Below are 23,399 nucleotides of genomic sequence, written 5' to 3'. Positions count from 1 at the left end.
GCTACTTCAATAACAAATGTTGGTTTGGTCCAAAATAATCCATCGTTATATCCGAATAGCGGCGTTTTGGTAAAGCGTGTCTACGCTGTTTAAAATACATTTTAATGCATAATTCCGACGGGAATCTCGCAAACAGAGGAAAAAAAAATACAACGGGCGCGCCTAAGCCCCAGCTTGATTCCTTGAATTTGGGGCTGGGATGACGACATTCAGGTTTTTCCCGGGCTCTGAGCGCCCATGGAAGACGGAGGAAGTGTCACGTTAGAGCAGAGATCCTTTGTAAAAGATAGAGATGGCAAAGAAGTTCAAGAAATGGTCAGACAGGCCACTTCCTGTAAAGGAATCTCTCAGGTTTTGACCTGCCATTTGAGTTCTGTTATACTCAGACACCATTCAAACAGTTTTAGAAACTTTGGAGTGTTTTCTATCCAAAGCCAATAATTATATGCATATTCTAGTTACTGGGCAGGAGTAGTAACCAGATTAAATCGGGTACGTTTTTTATCCAGCCGTGAAAATACGGCCCCCCTAGCCATAACAGGTTAAATGTATTATCGTGGACATAATAATCAATAAATATTTTAGTTCCTGCCACCTTTGGGCACTTTTTTCACAACGTGCTAATCTGTTCCAAGCAGAAACAGTCTCACATACATTTACACAACAGTTATATGGTTTCAGGGTGGAATACTTTAGTCATTATCTTTAAACATAGAAATTCCTTTATCACATATGAGCGCTGAGACGTGTCATACGCACAGCATAGTTGGACAGGCTGGCCATAGCTAGCTGAAATACAAGAGGAAAGAGGAGCAGCAAACATCGGTCAAATAGTTAGGGTTAGTTGACAACGTCACGAAAAACCACACGCTCGCTTCAATGGGGAAATAAATCTGTATTGTCGTATTTCTGGATGGCCAGATATCGTTTCTATTGGCTTATATTGGACCTAAGCTTGTCGCCTTTGTGACAACGATTCCCAATGGTAGAGCAGAGGCATGAGCATCTCGTAATTAAAGAAGATCTCAGTTTTATCACCTACAACAGTGTAGGAACATAACATCTAATCAGTTAATTCACCAGGTCTACCCAGAACGATCCAGAACGTAATAATATTCCTGCAGACGTAATAATATTCCACCTGCTCTACCCAGAGCGTAATATTCCACCTGCCCTACCCAGAACGTAATAATATTCCACCTGCCCTACCCAGAACGTAATAATATTCCACCTGCTCTACCCAGAACGTAATAATATTCCACCTGCCCTACCCAGAACGAAATAATATTCCACCTGCTCTACCCAGAACGAAATAATATTCCACCTGCTCTACCCAGAATGAAATAATATTCCGCCTGCTCTACCCAGAACGAAATAATATTCCACCTGCTCTACCCAGAACGAAATAATATTCCACCTGCTCTACCCAGAATGTAATAATATTCCACCTGCTCTACCCAGAACGTAATATAGATTCTTTCCAGACAAGGCATTTTTTCAGTTGCTTGCATCTTTTTATTCAGACCTTATTTGGAAGTACATAAAGGTCGTGACGGCAGTAATGACGATAGTTGCTCAGAGAAACTCCATTCTTTGGTAGCTAATTCCCAAATATATTTTGACAGTATTAAGCTTGAAAAGCTGGTGAATGTCAAATTGAAAGGCTGCTTCCTGGGTTTAAAGTGGAACTGACTGCGTTTTAGAAACATGAAATCATATTAAAATCTGTTCATTTACAACCCAGGAATTTCTGACAAGAGAGCACTTAGATTTGGTAATTTTCACGGTTTCATAAATTCATAGAATGTTTGGGAATTATGTATAGTAAGTCATTTGTGAAAATTCCATAGCAATATAGAGTGGGAAAGTGGACTTGCGTTTGGACAATTTATTAGACACTGCAGTAAATAAACCATATTTCTTGTCCAGGACCAGAGTCTATGCAGACTGGTGCACCATAGCCAATCAGAACTACAGTAGGACTATATACAAACATGCCATTTGCACACAGGCCTGTCATCATTCACTATGAACTGGACTGTGTTTACAGGCAGTAGGGCCTGCCATCATTCACTATGAACTGGACTGTGTGTTTACAGGAAGTAGGGCCTGTCATCATTCACTATGAACTGGACTGTGTGTTTACAGGAAGTAGCAACAGAGCGACTTTAGGTCAATAGAACACATTCACCAAAAGCCACAAAATACACCTGAATGGATTTCTGTAAATATGTAAATACCATGGGAGTCCTCTTACATTTGGGAACTTTTATAGTCCTGTTGATCAAACAATCATGACAAAGTAGGCTATCTTTTCCTATATGCACATCGACAACAAGATCAACAACTAATGCTAGTCAGAGCAAGATTATCTCAAATCTAATGGAGGAACATTAGATAAACCCTCTCAAACTGTTTCAGCGAGTTGGTCGTCAAACCTGCACTGATAAGCAACGGGGAATTGTAGCCTCCTCGTCCTTCTGCTGCTTGCCTGCCAATGCATGCTTGTCCCAACCAAGCACCCAGGCTAACTGGCTAAAGTTGGGCGGCAGGTAACCTAGTGGTTAGAGTGTTGGGCCAGTAACCGAAAGGTTGGTGGATCAAGTCCCTGAGCTGACAAGGTTAAAAATCTGTTGACAAGGTAAAAATCTGCCCCTGAACAAGGCAGTTAAAACCTGTTAGGGCTAGGGGGGCAGTATTGACACAGCTGGATAAAAAAACTTACCCGATTTAATCTGGTTACTACTCCTGCCCAGTAACTAGAATATGCATATAATTATTGGCTTTGCATAGAAAACACCCTAAAGTTTCTAAAACTGTTTGAATGGTGTCTGTGAGTATAACAGAACTCCTATGGCAGGCCAAAACCTGAGAAGATTTCAAGCAGGAAGTGGCCTGTCTGAGAAGTAGTGTTTCATCTTGGCTCTTTTTATTGAAGACTCAGGATCTGTGCAATAACGTGACACTTCCTACGTCTTCCATAGGGTCTCAGAGCCCGGGAAAAAGTTGAACGATATCGAGGCAGGCTCTGGCTGAAACACTTTATCGCTTTTGGCAAGTGGCCACTCAGAGTACTATGGGCTTAGGCGCGCGCCCGCGTCGACCGAATGCTTTCTTTTCTTTTGTCTGTTTATTTAAACGCAGATTCCCGGTCAGAATATTATCGCTTTTTTATGAGAAAAATGGCATAAAAATTGATTTTAAACAGCGGTTGACATGCTTCGAAGTACGGTAATGTAATATTTAGAATTCTTTTGTCACGAATTGCGCAATGCTGGTCACCCTTAGTTACCCTTTAGGATAGTGTCTAGAACGCACGAACAAAACGCCGCTGTTTGGATATAACGATGGATTATTTTGAACCAAACCAACATTTGTTATTGAAGTAGAAGTCCTGGGAGTGCATTCTGACGAAGACAACAAAGGTAATAACATTTTTCTTATAGTAAATCTGACTTTGATGAGTGCTAAACCTGCTAGGTGTCTAAATAGCTAGCCCTGTGATGCCGGGCTATCTACTGAGAATATTGCAAAATGTGCTTTCACCGAAAAGCTATTTTAAAATCGGACATATCGAGTGCATAGAGGAGTTCTGTATCTATAATTCTTAAAATAATTGTTATGCTTTTTGTGAACGTTTATCGTGAGTAATTTAGTAAATTCACCGGCAGTGTTCGGTGGGAATGCTAGTCACATGCTAGTCACATGCTAATGTAAAAAGCTGGTTTTTGATATAAATATGAACTTGATTGAACAAAACATGCATGTATTGTATAACATAATGTCCTAGGTTTGTCATCTGATGAAGATCAAAGGTTAGTGCTGCATTTAGCTGTGGTTTTGGTTTTTGTGACATTATATGCTAGCTTGAAAAATGGGTGTCTGATTATTTCTGGCTCGGTACTCTGCTGACATAATCTTATGTTTTGCTTTCGTTGTAAAGCCTTTTTGAAATCGGACAGTGTGGTTAGATTAACGAGAGTCTTATCTTTAAAATGGTGTAAAATAGTCATATTTTTGAAAAATTGAAGTAATATCATATTTAAGGTATTTGAATAACGCGCCACAGGATTCAACTGGCTGTTGAGTAGCCCATAGAGGTTAACAGACTGTTCCTAGGCCGTCCTTGTAAATAAGAATTTGTTCTTAACTGACTTGCCTAGTTAAATAAAGGTTAAATAAAAAATAAAAGTTGGCTAGCTAGCTACACAAATGAGAGAACACCTCACTCTGACCTTTTGACTCACCCCAGAATGCAAACACCCTTGTTAGGCTGTTTGCATGTTATTTAGCATGTTTGTGACTAACTTACTTTCATTGCCTACATTTACTGACACCAGTCTTATTCAGCAGGTGTTGCATTGGTGAATTCATCAGTTATTTTGGCTCTGGCAAGAGTGCTCTGAAATCGAAGTAAATATTGTGAGATTTGGCCCTTCATAATGGGGCGCTAAGCTTTAAGCTATACTTTTAAGCTATTAAGTATAATGGAGTATAATAAACTGAAGAACTTGTGCTATGCATAGATATGAGCATGCGAGGGAAGTGGGGTGCGATCTAAACTGTGTTAAATGCAACAGCTTAAAGAGTGTGAAAGAACAATGGAAATACACTGAGAAAGAACATAACAGGAAACTTCAGTGCAAACAACGAGAGCGCCAACCCGAGACCCTGCTTCTGCAAAGATGACCACGGAGCTACAGCGCTAAGGGGCTGGACTAGCTTTAGCGCCAACACCAGCGATAGGCCAGTAAGTTTAAACCATGCTGAGCCTCTACTCTAATAGGCCTGTTCGCAAACAGGAACTATCTCTGTTAGAGTATAAATCAAGGGGATGTTGGGGTGTTGGGACTTCTCTGTTTTCATCCTGCGTGATGTTACAGTGAACCCGTATATACGGAATTTGCATTTACCATTTATTAACTGATGAATAAATATTGACATTAGTATAAAATATAATTGACTCTTTGTTCCTATATCAGATTCGAACACATGCAGCCTTAACAATAGTCAAGAGTGAATTTGCAAAACGCAAGAGATATGCTAACTGGATAACAGTCGTTCAATTTCAGAATAGCTAAACGATTAACATGTCTTGCTAGCAAACCAAATGACACCTGCATCCCCATCTCTGTAGCCACCGGAAAATTCAGTCACTCACCCACTCCTCCGATGACATCCTCCTAGCAGCTAGCTAAGTTCAGTCTCTGTGTTTTAGCTTGCTACATAAATAGATACGCTAGCCTATCAGCCACATTTTAACTGACTTGTGACCACTGGCCTTGGCCTTACTAGTTTGATTGTATTGACATTCCCAGCCTTAGTTACATTCGTCAAATTCTGTCCAAAATATTGAGTCGTTGAAAGTGAAACAGTATATATCGAATGGAGGCAGGAACAATGTACCAGGGCAGCTGTAATTTACAATGTGATAGCAATATGTTTTGGCCGACCAAAAACAATGCCTTCATGTGTGTCATGGAATGTTGAGTCAAATATAACCTATTTGTAAAACCTGGTTTCTGAGCATAAACTGAGAATTTGATCTTTTTGACTGCAAAGTAGTTAAAACGCTGTCAGTTCCACTTTAAACAGTCCAAGGGACACTCACCAAAAATGTGTTGTTCTAATTGGAGACCTATTAGATTATTAAATACAGATAATAAATTGATAATTTTAGCATAAGCTAATAGACTTAAAATGGGCCAAAAACCACCTTATTAATGAAACCCAAATTGGTTTCATGAAATGTCGCCACATCAGCTGTAACGTTAGTTTAGTTTTAGACTTGATTGTTCGCGCTGATTCAGTTGACTCCGACAGTATTATAATATTCCTCAACTTTTGTAAAGCATTTTATACAATAGAACACAAGTCCCTAATACATTCGTTGCACACGTTTGGTTTCGGTACTAGCTTTTCTCTGTGATCGATCTGTTTTTATAACGATATTAATTGTGTTAAGATGAATCATAATAGAACATCTAAAATATTTAATATTCACCGTAGTGTACGCCAGGGTTGCCCTTTTTCAGCTTTCTTATTCCGTTTAGTTGTAGAATTACTATTTATTAGCATTTTAAACAACCCTTGAATTACAAGGTATTTCAATTTTTGGAAAATAAATACAAATATCTCAATTAGGAGACGATACAGCTCTGCTTCTAAAAGACAAGAATCAAGTTCCTATTGGACTTAATATTATCAAATCATTATCTTCTGCTTCTGGTCTGGAATTTAACTTAAATAAATGCGAAATATTGTCCCATAATAACTCAAATTACCAATCTGTTGAGAATATTCCAGTGAAAGGTAATGTGAAATATTTAGGGGTGCACATGGCGAAAAATCATATTGTCCGTCAACATCTCAATTTCTCTCTCTATTATTGGAAGGGTTTTACTGTCCAAAGCAGATGGTCTGTCACGGTTTGTCTACCATGCTCTATCCCTATCTGATCAAACCAGCAAGGATATCAACAAAACTTTCCTAGACTTTATATGGAAAAATAAACGACGCAAACTTAATAAGTCTGTAATATCAAACCATAGAGCTTATGGTGGGCTTGATGTACTAGAATTCATTGATATCAACAATACCTTTTTTAAAGGTAAACTGGATAAAAAGCTGTATGCTTCGCTCTGAATCTATATGGTTCTTCATTCCCTGTCATATTTTTATGAAATGGGGAGGTCTTCAATTTTTTGTGGATGTGCAATTATTCTCCAGCAGAATTACCATCAAACTGTCCAAATTTCATGAACTGGCTCTTCTATCCTGGAAACTATGTTGTCTACAACTCTTCAACCACACAAGGCACTTCTGTGGAACAACAAAGATATTGTTGTTAAAAAACCAAGTCTTTGTTCTTAAGTGGTTTGTAATAAATATTATATTTGTGCTTGATTTTTTTGATAAAGAAGGGAATATACTATCTTATAGGAAGGTCTTAGAAACATATAACTTACCAATACATTATAAATTATTTAAATTCTATATGCAAAGCAATACCTTCAGGATTTACTCAATTAATTAAATCTGATTTGTGTTTTGGAAAACACGTCAAGATAGATGCACAATTTATGTTAGAAGGTTGCCCCCTGCTGGATAGAAAATGTAATAATACTTTTTCACTCCAACAACAAGATCCCTCCTTGATGGAAAATCTTCTGGAACGCATATATTACTGAAATTTAATGGAAGAAAGCTTGGTTGCTCCCGCACACATTTTTTTTGTTCAAATCAAATAAAGTAAAAGAAATTCACTTTAAAATCTTGCACAAAATATACCCTTGCAATATCTTGTCTACTCATGGACTTACAAGAAATATGCCTTTTCTGTGATAAAGAAGGGGAAACTGTTTTACAATTTTTTTTTATGAGTGTGACTCTGTGAAGTTATTTTGGAGCGAGTTAAGTATGTACATTTTTTATTTAATCAATAAGACCCAGGTATTTACAATGAAAAATGTAATGTTATTATTCAAATGAAAACAAAACCACTGAATTAGTCATTCATTCCTCATTCTCTCTGGTAAATTTAATATACACAAAAACAAATATTTGAAATCTGTCCCCAAATGCAATACATTTTTTAGTTGAAATCCAATATTTAATAAAATCTCTAGAATTCATCAATAACAAAAAAAACCACTGTATTCTTACAACTCTATCATATGTTTGTACAACTGTAACCCCTGGCCTTTATTTTATTTTAGTAACTTTAATTTTTGAAAGTACATTTTTGTGTGTTTTTTTTAATTTCTTACTTTTAATGTCATTTTATGTTTCTTCAGATAAAATATACATGTATTGATGTCCTACGTTTGTATTGTAATTTGAAATGTTATAATAAAAAAATATGTATGAAAAATCTATTAAAAAAAATATATACTAAATAAAGATCTGACTGCACAATCAATCCACTGTCTCATCAACCCAGCCAGGCAATTTATAAACTTGATCTCCACTATAAAAAGCATCTAGACATTATCTCACATTTCTTTTGGACTACAATTTAGTTTTCAACAGCGGAGATTTGCGGCATGGAAATCATAGTGCATCTTGGGTTATTTCCTTAACAACGTTCCGGCGTTGTCGTTTTACCTTGGTTACTTTTGTTGCACACAGAACGATTTGTGCGTTCGGTGTCCGTCCTTGCAATACCTAAAGAAACATACGTTACCGATGTATTTGTGGCCCTTGGACTAAAATAACAATCACTATGTTGAACTTAGCCACATAGTTTCTAAACAACCAACCCGATTATCAAAAAGCTTCATTGGTCATGGTTTAATACCAATCACATTTTTATTTAAACTTTATTTAACCAGGTAGGCTAGTTGAGAACAAGTTCTCATTTACAACTGCGACCTGGCCAAGATAAAGCAAAGCAGTGCGACACAAACAACAACACAGAGTTACACATGGAATAAACAAGCGTACAGTCAATAACACAATAGGAAAAAAAAGAAAGTCTATATACAGTGGGTGCAAATGGCGTGAGGAGGTAACGCAATAAATAGGCCATAGTAGCAAGTAATTACAATTTAGTAAATTAACACTGGAGTGATAGATGTGCAGATGATAATGTGCAAGTAGAAATACTGGTGTGCAAAAGAGCATAGCCAACACATCATAAACGTTCATGATCAGTTTCAAAACATGCTCATCTGTCCTTTGGTCTGATGAGTCCAAATTTGAGATTTTTAGTTCCAACCACCTTGTCTTTGTGAGACCAGAGTAGGTGACTGGATGATCTCTGCATGTGTGGTTCCCACTGTGAAGCATGGAGGAGGAAGTGTAATTGTGTTGGGATGCTTTGCAGTCTGTGATTTATTTTGAATTCAAGGCACACTTAACCAGCATGGCTAGCATAGCATTCTGCAGTGATACGCCATCCCATCTGGTTTGGGTTTAGTGGGACTATCATTTGTTTTTCAACAGGACAATGACCCAACACACCTCCAGGCTGTGTAAGGGCTATTTGACCAAGAAGGAGAGTGATGGAGTGTTGCATCAGATGACCTGGCCTCCATAATCAACCGACCTCAACCAAATTGAGATGGTTTGGGATGAGTTGGACCGCAGAGTGAAGGAAAAGCAGCCAACAAGTGCTCAGCATATGTGGGAACTCCTTCAAGACTGTTGGAAAAGCATTCCAGGTTAAGCTGGTTGAGAGAATGCCAAGAGTGTGCAAAGCTGTCATCAAGGCATAAGGTGGCTACTTTGAAGAATCTAAAATATATTTTGATTTGTTTAACACTTTTGGTTACTAGATGATTCCATATGTGTTATTTCATAGTTTTGACGTCTTCACTATTATTCTACAATGTAGAAAATAGTACAAATAAAGAAAACCCCTTGAATGAGTAGGTGTGTCCAAACTTTTGACTGGTACAGTATGCTTCAGTAAGATTGGATTTTTAGCATTTATAGCAATGGTTATCAACTGTACTGTAGGGATGGAACGTAAGTCTCTGGATGTTGAGGTTGTGGTGGCAGCTGCAGTGAGGTATTTGAGTGTACAAGACTTTACCTCAGAAGAGTTACAGGGTGTGTTGAGTGGTGGTGTCCCGTCCTTTCAGGCTGTTGGTCTGAAGTAGAACTAGATAGATTTAAATAGTGGATTAAGGTGGTGGGTTTTTAGTGAGTGTAGGGGTATTAATGTATTTATTTGACATTTTCAAGCCAAGTATAAGGGAGTTATACTCCAGTCTAGTAGGTGGCGGTAATGCAACATGTATTGGATGCCAACCCGCCGTTAAACCTCATCGAGAAGAATAGCAGTGGTGGCATGCTTGAAGGTTAGCGACATATTTAACGAAATACAATAATAACTACTAGTGACACACATACTGAGTAGCAAGGTATAGCATTATCGTGTAGAACATGGTAACATATCAACATTGGATATAACAAAGCCAGTCCACACGTCGCGGTGATTCCAGGTCTGTATTTGGCTGTGGACACAGTGAGCCATTTTGTTATTCAGTATGTGCTTTCCTCTGTCTGGTGCATGTTTTCACACTGATCATCAACTTTATGATGTGTTTGTTGGCTATGATTTTTCCATTGGTTTTAAAACCATGAAGCTGTTTCATTAACGGGTTGGTTGTTTAGCTACTATGGGGGGAAATACTGGGTTTTACACAAGACGTTCAATATGGCGATTATTATTTTAATCCAAGGCCCAAAAAAAGACCGGTAACATGTGTTTTCAGTTTTTATTTATTTATATATATACCGAACTCACAAATAGTTCTGTGAAATTAATAGTAACTAAGGTAAAACGGCAACGCCAGGATGTTGTTAGGGAAATAACCCAATATGCGCTGGGATTTCAATGCTAACTTTAAGTAACTTTTATAAAAAAAAAAAATTGCCACTTTTACAAGTTTTGAACCATACAGTGTTTATTTAAATGAAAAAATGCCCGAGAAGCTGGTGTTTTTGGAGGATATTGGTACGGGTGTTAGACCCGACATAACCGTTCTTCTCTCTTGTTTTGCTAGCTAGCCAACTACGGCTAACTTAGTCAGGTCAAAAACAATAACACTAGCTACATTTGGCATTTGTTTAATCAGTTTTCTAGTGACATTTTATTTGGATACGTCCATAACAATGAGCTAATGAGGTGAGGTTTCTCCTGGCATAGAAAATGTTCTCTCTGGTCAGGACCCCTGTTGTTCAGAGCAGCTAGCAGACAACACAACTACAATCACTTCAAACACTGGAGCCAGAAAGACTGCTGCAATTCCTTTAGTTGGACCTTCTTTTTATTTCATTTTAAATGTATTTTTATATATCCATAAAAATGATGCCAGCTGATTCATGATTTCAACTGGCTGAGAAACGCTGTCTGTCTGGTCGCGACTTCTACTTGTTCATTACTATGATATGGGACAGCTGGAGGTGGAATTTGAATATTGAATCAATTTAGCAAATGTCGGAGAGACAGCAAGGTTTATACAAATCTCTGCTGTTTAAAACTAATTGTTAATCTAAAAGAAATGTGAGATAATGTCTAGATGCTTTTTATAGTGGAGATCAAGTTTATAAATTGCCTGGCTGGGCTGATGAAACAGTGGATTGCGTAGTCAGACGGAAGGTCCAACACATTTTTGGTGGGTGGCACTTGGACTATTTAAAGAGGAACTACTTTGCAGATATGAAACACACAGTGGTGGAAAAAAGTACCCAATTGTTATACTTGAGTAAAAGTAAAGATTCCTTTTATAGAAAATGACTCAAGTGAAAGTCACCAAGTAAAATCCTACTTGAGTAAAAGTAAAAAAGGGTTTTGGATTTAAATATACTTAAGTATCAAAAGTTAAAGTATAACTCATTTCAAATTCCTTATATTAAGCAAACCAGACGGCACAATTCAATTTGTATTTTTATTTTTATTGACTGATAGCCAGGGCACACCCCAACACTCAGACATAATATACAAACAAAGCCTTTGTGTTTAGTGAGTCTGCCTGATCAGATGCAGTAGGGATGACAAGGATTTTCTCTTTAAGTGCATGAATTAGATAATTTTCCTGTCCTGCTATGCATTCAAAATGCAACCAGTACTTTTGGTTGTCAGGGAAAATGTACCGAGTAGAAAGTACATGATTTTCTTTAGGAATGTAGTAAAGTAAAAGTTGACAAATTTAAATAGTAAAGTACAGATACCCCCAAAAAACTACTTAAGTAAAAATACTTAAAAGTACTACTTAAGTACTTTACGCCACTGAAAACAGATAATCATAATATCAGTAAAAAATATCAAATTCCACACTTTTATGCTACGAAACCAACTTCATAAGAGGTTTTATAAATAGGTTATATTTGACTTAACATTCCATGCCGTACACCAAGGCACTGTTGTCAGAATAGATAGATGCAGTTCAATACATGATTTATATAATAAACCAATACATGTCTTGGTGGTCCAGAAAATATTGCTATCATGTTGTAAATCACAGCGGACCTGGTACCATTCAGAATGCACTGTTTCTGTTTCAATGGCTCGATATTTTTTGGACAAAAACGGACAAATGTAACTACGGCTGGGAATGTCAATATGATCACCGAGAGATAGAAGCAGTTTTTCAATCTCAAGGCCATCAGACTGCTAAACAGCAATCACTAACTCAGAGAGGCTTCTGCCTACACTGAGACCCAATCACTGGACACTTTAATAAATGGATCACTAGTTACTTTATACAATGCCACTTTAATAATGTTTACATATCTCACATTACTCATATCACATGTATATACTGTATTTTATACCATCTACTGCACCTTGCCGATGCTGCTCAGCCATCGCTCATCCATGTACATATTCATGTACATGGATGCAGTAGATCATGTACATATTACATTTTACATTTTAGTTCATTTAGCAGACGCTCTTATCCAGAGCGACTTACAAATTGGTGCATTCACCTATAATATCCAGTGGAACAACCACTTTTACAATAGTGCATCTAAATCTTTTAAGGGGGGGTTAGAAGGATTACTTTATCCTATCCCAGGTATTCCTTGAAGAGGTGGGGTTTCAGGTGTCTCCGGAAGGTGGTGATTGACTCCGCTGTCCTGGCGTCGTGAGGGAGCTTGTTCCACCATTGGGGTGCCAGAGCAGCGAACAGTTTTGACTGGGCTGAGCGGGAACTGTGCTTCCTCAGAGGTGGGGGCGAGCAGGCCGGGGGTGGATGAACGCAGTGCCCTTGTTTGGGTGTAGGGCCTGATCAGAGCCTGAAGGTACGGAGGTGCCGTTCCCCTCACAGCTCCGTAGGCAAGCACCATGGTCTTGTAGCGGATGCGAGCTTCGACTGGAAGCCAGTGGAGAGAGCGGAGGAGCGGGGTGACGTGAGAGAACTTGGGAAGGTTGAACACCAGACGGGCTGCGGCAGTTCTGGATGAGTTGTAGGGGTTTAATGGCACAGGCAGGGGAGCCCAGCCAACAGCGAGTTGCAGTAATCCAGACGGGGAGATGACAAGTGCCTGGATTAGGACCTGCGCCGCTTCCTGTGTGAGGCAGGGTCGTACTCTGCGAATGTTGTAGAGCATGAACCTACAGGATCGGGTCACCGCCTTGATGTTGGTGGAGAAACGACAGGGTGTTGTCCAGGGTCACGCCAAGGCTCTTAGCACTCTGGGAGGAGGACACAAGGGAGTTGTCAACCGTGATGGCGAGATCATGGAACGGGCAGTCCTTCCCCGGGAGGAAGAGCAGCTCCGTCTTGCCGAGAAGTTCAGCTTGAGGTGGTGATCCGTCATCCACACTGATATGTCTGCCAGACATGCAGAGATGCGATTCGCCACCTGGTTGTCAGAAGGGGGAAGGGAGAAGATTAATTGTGTCATCTGCGTAGCAATGATATGAGAGACCATGTGAGGATATGACAAAGCCAAGTGACTTGGTGTATAGCGAGAATAGGAGTGGGCCAAGAACAGAGCCCTGGGGGACACCAGTGGTGAGAGCACGTGGTGCGGAGACAGATTCTCGCCACGCCACCTGGTAGGGAGCGACCTGTCAGGTAGGACGCAATCCAAGCGTGCGCGGTGCCGGAGATGCCCAGCTCGGAGAGGGTGGAGAGGAGGATCTGATGGTTCACGGTATCAAAGGCAGCAGATAGGTCTAGAAGGATGAGAGCAGAGGAGAGAGAGTTAGCTTTAGCAGTGCGGAGAGCCTCCGTGACACAGAGAAGAGCAGTCTCAGTTGAATGCCCAGTCTTGAAACCTGACTGATTAGGATCAAGAAGGTCATTCTGAGAGAGATAGCAAGAGAGCTGGCCAAGCACGGCGCGTTCAAGAGTTTTGGAGAGAAAGGAAAGAAGGGATACTGGCCTGTAGTTGTTGACATCGGAGGGATCGAGTGTAGGTTTTTTCAGAAGGGGTGCAACTCTCGCTTCTCTTGAAGACGGAAGGGACGTAGCCAGCGGTCAAGGATGCGTTGATGAGCGAGGTGAGGTAGGGAGAAGGTCTCCGGAAATGGTCTGGAGAAGAGAGGAGGGGATAGGGTCAAGTGGGCAGGTTGTTGGGCGGCCGGCCGTCACAAGACGCGAGATTTCATCTGGAGAGAGAGGGGAGAAAGAGGTCAAAGCACAGGGTAGGGCAGTGTGAGCAGGACCAGCAGTGTCGTTTGACTTAGCAAGCGAGGATCGGATGTCGTCAACCTTCTTTTCAAAATGGTTGACGAAGTCATCCGCAGAGAGGGAGGAGGGGGGAGGGGAGGAGGATTCAGGAGGGAGGAGAAGGTAGCAAAGAGCTTCCCTAGGGTTAGAGGCAGATGCTTGGAGTTTAGAGTGGTAGAAAGTGGCTTTAGCAGCAGAGACAGAAGAGGAAAATGTAGAGAGGAGGGAGTGAAAGGATGCCAGGTCCGCAGGGGAGGCGAGTTTTCCTCCATTTCCGCTCGGCTGCCCGGAGCCCTGTTCTGTGAGCTCGCAGTGAGTCGTCGAGCCACGGAGCAGGAGGGGAGGACCGAGCCGGCCTGGAGGATAGGGGGACAGAGGAAATCAAAGGATGCAGAGAGGGAGGAGAGGAGGGTTGAGGAGGCAGAATCAGGAGATAGGTTGGAGAAGGTTTGAGCAGAGGGAAGAGATGATAGGATGGAAGAGGAGAGAGTAGCGGGAGAGAGAGAGCGAAGGTTGGGACGGCGCAATACCATCCGAGTAGGGGGGAGAGTGAGAAGTGTTGGATGAGAGCAAGAGGGAAAAGGATACAAGGTAGTGGTCGGAGACTTGGAGGAGTTGCAATGAGATTAGTGGAAGAACAGCATCTAGTAAAGATGAGGTCAAGCGTATTGCCTGCCTTGTGAGTAGGGGGGAAGGTGAGAGGGTGAGGTCGAAAGAGGAGAGGAGTGGAAAGAAGGAGGCAGAGAGGAATGAGTCGAAGGTAGACATGGGGAGGTTAAAGTCACCCAGAACTGTGAGAGGTGAGCCATCCTCAGGAAAGGAACTTATCAAGGCGTCAAGCTTATTGATGAACTCTCCAAGGGAACCTGGAGGCGGTAAATGATAAGGATGTTAAGCTTGAAAGGGCTGGTAACTGTGACAGCATGGAATTCAAATGAGGAGATAGACAGATGGGTCAGGGGAGAAAGAGAGAATGTCCACTTGGGAGAGATGAGGATTCCAGTGCCACCACCCCGCTGGCTCGATGCTCTAGGGGTATGCGAGAACACGTAGTCAGACGAGGGAGAGCAGTAGGAGTAGCAGTGTTATCTGTGGTGATCCATGTTTCCGTCAGCGCCAGGAAGTCTAGGGACTGGAGGGTAGCATAGGCTGAGATGAACTCAGCCTTGTTGGCCGCAGACCGGCAGTTCCAGAGGCTGCCGGAGACCTGGAACTCCACGTGGGTCGTGGTCGCTGGGACCACCAGGTTAGAGCGGCAGCGGCCACGCGGTGTGGAGCGTTTGTATGGCCTGTGCAGAGGAGAGAGAACAGGGATAGGCAGACACATAGTAGACAAGCTACAGAAGAGGCTACGCTAATGCAAATGAGATTGGAGTGACAAGTGGACTACACGTCTCGAATGTTCAGGAAGTTAAGCTTACGTTGCAAAAATGTTATTGACTAAAATGATACAGTACTGCTGGCTGGTGGAGTAGGCTAGCTAGCAGTGGCTGCGTTGTTGACTTTGAACGTGTAGCTGGCTAGGTAACCTCGGTAGTTTCAGTACTACACCTTGTCATGATACAAAGCAACTTTGTAGCTAGCTAGCTAACATAACACTAATCAAGACGTTCCTTGTAGTGTATTTAGTTTCAACAATGCTGCTCGTCGGTAATAGTTGGCTAGGTTAGGAAAAATGGCGTCGCGGGGGACGGAAATAGCTGGCTAGCTAACCTCGATGGCTGGCTAGCTAACAATTATCAATTAACAATTATCAAGCTATGACAAAGACAACTAGGTAGCTAGCTAGGTAACACTGCACTAGTCAAATCGTTCCGTTGTGAAGTATTAGTAACTACAGCGCTGCTAGTCGGTAACGGATGGCTATCTGGCAGTGGGTTAATGATGACTAGGTGTGTTGAGTAAGTCTGGCGCCGCGTCGCGGCTGGCTAGCTTACACCTCGATAATACTCAAACTCAAACTACACAATTATCTTAGATACAGAGACAGCACAGACAACTATGTAGCTGGCTAACTAACACTAACACCACACTAATCAAGTCGTTGCGTTGTAATGTAATAGTTTCTGCGGTGCTGCTAGTCGGTAGAAGTTGGCTAGCTAACAGTGATGACTAGCTAGCTAGCAGCTAGCAGTGTTGACTACGTTAGGAGGACGAAGATAGCTAGCCTCGATAATTACTCAGTTACTCTAAACTACACAATTATCTTTGATACAAAGACGGCTATGTAGCTAGCTAAGAAGAATTGCTCAGATCAAACAAATCAAGCCGTTGTAATGTAGCGAAGTGGAATATTACCTGTGGAGCGACGTGGTCGACTGCTCGCTCCAAACCTTTAGATTTGTGTGTATTAGGTAGTTGTTGGGGAATTGTTAGATATTACTGCACTGTTGGAGCTAGAAGAACATGCATTTTGCTACACTCGCATTAACATCTGCTAACCATGTGTATGTGACCAATAAAATTTGATTCAAACTAGTAAGGCCAAGGCCCATGATCACAAGTCAGTTAAAATGTGGCTGATAGGCTAGCGAATCTATGTAGCAAGCTAAAACACAGAGACTGAACTTAGCTAGATAGCTAGCTGCTAGGAGGATGTCATCGGAGGAGTGGGTGAGTGACTGAATTTTCCGGTGGCTACAGAGATATGGATGCAGGTGTCATTTGGTTAGCTAGCAAGACATGTTAATCGCTTCGCTATTCTGAAATTGAACGACTGTTATCCAGTTAGCATATCTCTTGCGTTTTACAAATTCACTCTGATTATCTACTTCGATTTCAGAGCACTCTCGTCTGAGCGTGCCAGAGCGCTGAATAACTGATGATACCAACGTGCAACACCTGCTGAATATGACTGGTGTCAGTAAATGTAGGCAAAGAAAGGAAGTTAGTAAAAAAAATGCTGCATAACATGTAAACAACCTAACCAGGTCTGCTAGGGGGAGTCAAATGATCAGAGTGAGGTGTTCTCTCATTATGTGTCTGGAAGTAGCTAGCAAGCCAACTTTAGCTTGGGTGTTTGGTTGGGACAAGCATGCACTGTTGGAAGGCAAGCTGCAGAAAGGCGAGGAGGGCTACAATTCTCTATTGCTTATCAGTGCAAATTGTTTTTAGTATTTATTTATTTTTCTCCCGATTTCGTGGTATCCAATTGGTAGTTACAGTCTTGTCCCATCGCTGCAACTCCCGTACAGACTCGGGAGAGTCGAAGGTCGAGAGCCATGGCGCACAATGCCCGCTTAACCCGGAAGCTAGCCGCACCAAAGTGACGGAGGAAACACCGTACACCTGGTGACTGTGTCAGCGTGCACTACGCCCGCACCGCCACAGGAGTTGCTAGGCGCGATGGGACAAGAACATCCCCTGCCGGCCAAACCCTCCCCTAACCCGGCCAATTGTACGCGCCCCATGGGTGTCCCGGTCGCGGCCGTCTGCGACAGAGCCTGGACTCGAACCCAGAATCTCTAGTGGCACATCTAGCCTTAGACCACTCAGGAGGCCCTAACAGTGCAATTTTGATGGCAAACTAGCTAAAAAAACTTTGAGAGGGTTTTACGCTAATCTTGCTTTGTTGACTAGCATTAGATGTTGATCTTGTTGATGTGTGTGTATATAGTGAAAAGATGGCCTACCTTGTCATGATTGTTTGATCAACAGGACTGTGAAGTTCCCAAAATGTAAGAGGACTCCCTGGTATTTGCAGAAATCCATTCAGGTGTATTTTGTGGCTTTTGGGGAATGTGTTCTATTGATCTAAAGTCGCTCTGTTGCTACTTCCTGTAAACACACAATCCAGTTCATAGTGAATGATGACAGGCCCTACTTCCTGTAAACACACAGACCAGTTCAAAGTGAATGATGGCAGGCCCTACTGCCTGTAAACACACAGTCCAGTTCATAGTGAATGATGACAGGCCTATGTGCAAATGGCTTGTTTGTATATAGTCCTACTGTAGTTCTGATTGGCTATGGTGCACCAGTCTGCATAGACTCTGGTCCTGGACAAGAAAGATGGTTTATTTACTGCAGTGTCTATTAAATTGTCCAAACGCAAGGCCACTTTCCCACTCTATATTGCTATGGAATTTTCACAAATGCCCAAACATTCATGAAAATGTGAAAATGGCCATATGACCAAGCGCTCGCTTGTCAGATATTCATGGGTTGTATATGAACAGATTTTAATAAGATTTCATGTTGCTAAAATGCAGTCAGTTCCACTTTAAACCCAGGAAACAGCCATTCACCAGCTTTTCAAGCTTAATAATGTCAAAATATATATGGGAATTAGCTTCCAAAGAATGGAGTTTCTCTGAGCAACTAACATCATTACTGCCGTCACGACCTTTATGTACTTCCAAATAAGGTCTGAATAAAAGATGCAAGCAACTGAAAAAATGCCTTGTCTGGAAAGAATCTATATTACGTTCTGGGTAGAGCAGGTGGAATATTATTACGTTCTGGGTAGAGCACGTGGAATATTATTACGTTCTGGGTAGGGCAGGTGGAATATTATTACGTTCTGGGTAGGGCAGGTGGAATATTATTACGTTCTGGGTAGGGCAGGTGGAATATTATTACGTTCTGGGTAGAGCAGGTGGAATATTATTACGTTCTGGGTAGGGCAGGTGGAATATTATTACGTTCTGGGTAGGGCAGGTGGAATATTATTACGTTCTGGGTAGAGCAGGTGGAATATTATTACGTTCTGGGTAGGGCAGGTGGAATATTATTACGTTCTGGGTAGAGCAGGTGGAATATTATTACGTTCTGGGTAGGGCAGGTGGAATATTATTACGTTCTGGGTAGAGCAGGTGGAATATTATTACGTTCTGGGTAGAGCAGGTGGAATATTATTACGTTCTGGGTAGAGCAGGTGGAATATTATTACGTTCTGGGTAGAGCAGGTGGAATATTATTACGTTCTGGGTAGAGCAGGTGGAATATTTTTACGTTCTGGGTAGAGCAGGTGGAATATTTTTACGTTCTGGGAAGGGCAGGTGGAATATTTTTTACGTTCTGGGTAGGGCAGGTGGAATATTTTTACGTTCTGGGTAGAGCAGGTTTATACAACCAATTTAGATTTTATGTTCCTATACTGTTGTAGGTGATAAAACGGAGATCTTCTTTAATTAGGAGATGCTCATGCCTCTGCTCTACCATTAGGAATCGTTGTCACAAAGGTCGACAAGCTTAGGGCCAAAATAAGCTCGTAGAAACTTATTGGGCTTTTTCTTTTTTGATAGATTTTGTCAAGAGTGAAACCTCTTGCTCTGTGTTTGTTCCTCTCTGGATATAATCAATGACCTTTCCATCTGCTGGATCAGCCAATCTGCGCGTGGCAGTAAAAAGGGGATTTTATTGGAGGTGCAGAAAAGGTGGATTTGATGCTTATTTCGACGTTAAGTTCGACAAGCTGTTAAATGGCTGCTTCTTGGGCTTAACAGAGAATGACTGTATTCAACGTCTCCTGTAAGCCCAGATTCTTGTTCAGGTTAGTGTTGACAACATGTAAACTATATTTCGTCTCTGATGTTTATTGAAAATATATACATCTGCACTTGTTGTGTCAAATACATCGTTACAGTTGTTGGCAAGGTAGCGGGTGAATTTTAGCCATATTAGCGTAGGTCAGACATCAGTCAGAACACCTCAAAACAAGACGTGGCATCGAGAAGAAGATGAAACTAGCTGAAACGAGCCACCTACGATTCCCTACATGCCAGCTTCCTGTCGTTGTTGCTAGCTATCTGGCCAACCAGAATCACAACACAGATTTCTGCCCCATTTGAAGCGATCATGTTTTGTGACGTTGTCAGCTAACCCGTCTATAGAAGTTGTTTATTTTTTGAGGACATATTTGTAACTAATATTTGCTGCTTCTCTTTCCTCTTGTATTTCAGCTAGCTATGGCCAGCCTGTCCAACTACGCTGTGCGTATGGCACGTCTCAGCGCACGTATCTTTGGGGATGTGGCGCGTCCGACGGACAACAAGTCCATGAAGGTGGTCCAGCTGTTCAAGGAGCCGCCCATGGCCCAGAAAAAGGAGGTGTACGACTGGTACCCTCAACACAAGATCTACTATGCCCTTACACAGAAGCTACGGTACATGGGACTCTTCAGGTAGACATGACGTGACGATGGGCTGAATAGATCCATAGGCCTATTCATGGGAAAGGGATCTGGGTTCTTTTGGCATGTCTGTGTTTGGCATTGTGTAATAATGTATACAGCCCTACTCTAGCCAGAACCACTTCTAGAGGCTTTAGAAGGTCCTTCTGGCTAACCACGGACAGTGAAATTACAGTCTTCTAGACCCTGTTTGTCTCTGTGTTCTAACCAGACAGTTTTCTAGACCCTGTTTGTCTCTGTGTTCTAACCAGACAGTTTTCTAGAACCTGTTTGTCTCTGTGCTCTAACCAGACAGTTTTCTAGAACCTGTTTGTCTCTGTGTTCTAACCAGACAGTTTTCTAGAACCTGTTTGTCTCTGTGCTCTAACCAGACAGTTTTCTAGACCCTGTTTGTCTCTGTGTTCTAACCAGACAGTTTTCTAGACCCTGTTTGTCTCTGTGTTCTAACCAGACAGTTTTCTAGACCCTGTTTGTCTCTGTGTTCTAACCAGACAGTTTTCTAGACCCTGTTTGTCTCTGTGTTCTAACCAGACAGTTTTGTAGACCCTGTTTGTCTCTGTGTTCTAACCAGACAGTTTTCTAGAACCTGTTTGTCTCTGTGCTCTAACCAGACAGTTTTCTAGAACCTGTTTGTCTCTGTGCTCTAACCAGACAGTTTTCTAGACCCCTGTTTGTCTCTGTGTTCTAACCAGACAGTTTTCTAGACCCTGTTTGTCTCTGTGCTCTAACCAGACAGTTTTCTAGACCCTGTTTGTCTCTGTGTTCTAACCAGACAGTTTTCTAGACCCTGTTTGTCTCTGTGTTCTAACCAGACAGTTTTCTAGAACCTGTTTGTCTCTGTGTTCTAACCAGACAGTTTTCTAGACCCTGTTTGTCTCTGTGTTCTAACCAGACAGTTTTCTAGACCCTGTTTGTCTCTGTGCTCCAACCAGACAGTTTTCTAGACCCTGTTTGTCTCTGTGTTCTAACCAGACAGTTTTCTAGACCCTGTTTGTCTCTGTGTTCTAACCAGACAGTTTTCTAGACCCTGTTTGTCTCTGTGTTCTAACCAGACAGTTTTCTAGACCCTGTTTGTCTCTGTGTTCTAACCAGACAGTTTTCTAGACCCTGTTTGTCTCTGTGTTCTAACCAGACAGTTTTCTAGACCCTGTTTGTCTCTGTGCTCTAACCAGACAGTTTTCTAGACCCTGTTTGTCTCTGTGTTCTAACCAGACAGTTTTCTAGACCCTGTTTGTCTCTGTGTTCTAACCAGACAGTTTTCTAGACCCTGTTTGTCTCTGTGTTCTAACCAGACAGTTTTCTAGACCCTGTTTGTCTCTGTGTTCTAACCAGACAGTCTTCTAGACCCTGTTTGTGTTCCAACCAGACAGTTTTCTAGACCCTGTTTGTCTCTGTGTTCTAACCAGACAGTTTTCTAGACCCTGTTTGTCTCTGTGTTCTAACCAGACAGTTTTCTAGACCCTGTTTGTCTCTGTGTTCTAACCAGACAGTTTTCTAGACCCTGTTTGTCTCTGTTCTTCTGAACACGTCCTTTTAGTTTAGTACTAATGCTGCTTACCTCAGTAACACCATTTCCTCCCTGTTTCCCCACCAGAGATGAGCACGAGGACTTCAAGGAGGAGATGCGGCGGTTGAGGAAACTACGAGGCAAGGGGAAACCCAAGAAGGGCGAAGGAAAGAGAGCCACCAAGAAGAAATAAGCACTTCCTTTCCCTGTCATATAGGACCTATGGGTAAACCCAGCCTTTCCCTGTCATATAGAACCTATGGGTAAACCCAGCCTTTCCCTGTCATATAGAACCTATGGGTAAACCCAGCCTTTCCCTGTCATATAGGACCTATGGCTAAACCCAGCCTTTCCCTGTCATATAGAACCTATGGTTAAACCCAGCCTTTCCCTGTCATATAGGACCTATGGCTAAACCCAGCCTTTCCCTGTCATATAGGACCTATGGGTAAACCCAGCCTTGCCCTGTCATATAGAACCTATGGGGGAATCACAACAGGCCTCGTTTGCTTTGGGACACCAGAGGAATGGCCTCCCTAACTGTGTTCACATCGGTAACATGTGACCCCACTCAGGATGTTCATATTAAATGGGCCCTTGTAACAGCTGATGATGATGATGATGATGTGTTGAGAGGATCCTTTCATATCCCATCACAGAACATCCTGTCTGACAAGTGACCAGTCTTTGATCGCTGTGTGTTTGGTACATAAAACATTTCTGTTCATTGCTTTACAAGATGTTTCATTTAGGTTTCAATTGTATCCGCGTTGTTAGCAGCTTTCCGTTCTCATACCATCTGTACAGTGAATAGGTGAAGGAGACCTGGAGGGCATCAGTACATGTCATTGTGATGCTAGTATGTTCCTATTGGCTGAGACAAAGCTGCTGATTTTACATCTGTTCTGAGTAACACCAGGTGTCATGAATACAATACTGTCAACAAATCTGCTGAGATGTGTAGGAGGACTCTCTCCATTTTGTGACTGGTTAATTGCCATGTAAGTACTGTGTTATACAATGTTGTTAATAGTGAATTAGTGTAACTACAGGAAACCCATTAAAACCTGTTCTGACCTGATCCCTTGATGACTTGATGCCCAGGGCCCAGTTTTTCAAAAGTGATCTGTATTTCTCCTATCGGATAGGACTGAATAGATAGAAATAGAATGTCTGAATCCTTGACTTGAATGGAGACTCTGGTTCTATTCCTTATATTTCTATGTATTTAGTCTGACAGGAGAAACTCATAACTGTTGAAAAACTAGTCTCAGAGGGTGGTTGGATTTGGATGTCACTCAATACGTGGATATGTTTTAATGTTGCTGCTACACACACCGTTCATAAAGCCATGTGTGTGTTCAGATCACCTTGATACACATGTTAACTGGTGTAGTGGGTCTTGTCCAGAGACTGACTGGTTACGTCCAACAATGCCACCATATTACCTATGTAGTGCACTACTTTAGACCAGAGCCCTATTCCCTATGTAGTGCACTACTATAGACCAGAGCCCTATTCCCTATGTAGTGCACTACTTTAGACCAGAGCCCTATTCCCTATATAGTACACTACTTTAGACCAGGGCCCTATTCCCTATGTAGTGCACTACTTTAGACCAGAGCCC

At 41.8% G+C, this 23,399-nt stretch overlaps 1 protein-coding gene across 6 annotated transcripts; it reads left to right on the top strand.

The window, feature by feature from the left end:
• Nucleotides 1-9,714: 9,714 nt before the first annotated feature.
• Nucleotides 9,715-22,853, top strand: LOC123743827 (28S ribosomal protein S33, mitochondrial). 6 transcript variants are annotated; one of them, XM_045722504.1, is made up of 3 exons: nt 9,715-9,806; nt 20,036-20,238; nt 21,860-22,853. In XM_045722504.1, the coding sequence occupies exons 2-3, from the start codon at nt 20,042-20,044 to the stop codon at nt 21,963-21,965; spliced, it is 303 nt and encodes a 100-aa protein (XP_045578460.1). In that variant the 5' UTR covers nt 9,715-9,806; nt 20,036-20,041; the 3' UTR covers nt 21,966-22,853. The 6 variants fall into 6 exon arrangements, with proteins under 6 accessions (XP_045578460.1, XP_045578457.1, XP_045578458.1 ...); XM_045722501.1 differs by having other exon boundaries at nt 9,724-9,806; nt 20,036-20,256; nt 21,860-22,720; XM_045722502.1 differs by having other exon boundaries at nt 9,754-9,950; nt 21,860-22,720.
• Nucleotides 22,854-23,399: the final 546 nt, after the last annotated feature.

The sequence above is a fragment of the Salmo salar genome, chromosome ssa07 (genome assembly GCF_905237065.1).
Source record: "Salmo salar chromosome ssa07, Ssal_v3.1, whole genome shotgun sequence".
NCBI classification, from domain to species: Eukaryota; Metazoa; Chordata; class Actinopteri; order Salmoniformes; family Salmonidae; genus Salmo; species Salmo salar.
The sequence above is the reverse complement of the archived record's forward strand: the minus strand, read 5'-3'. Positions and strand labels throughout refer to the sequence as shown.

Excerpts from the sequence above, each read along its gene's own strand:
- LOC123743827 (XM_045722501.1), top strand. The coding sequence starts at position 20,042 with ATGGCCAGCCTGTCCAACTACGCTGTGCGTATGGCACGTCTCAGCGCA. Across the intron at positions 20,257-21,859 it reads CGGTACATGGGACTCTTCAG|AGATGAGCACGAGGACTTCA; the intron begins GTAGACATGACG and ends TTTCCCCACCAG.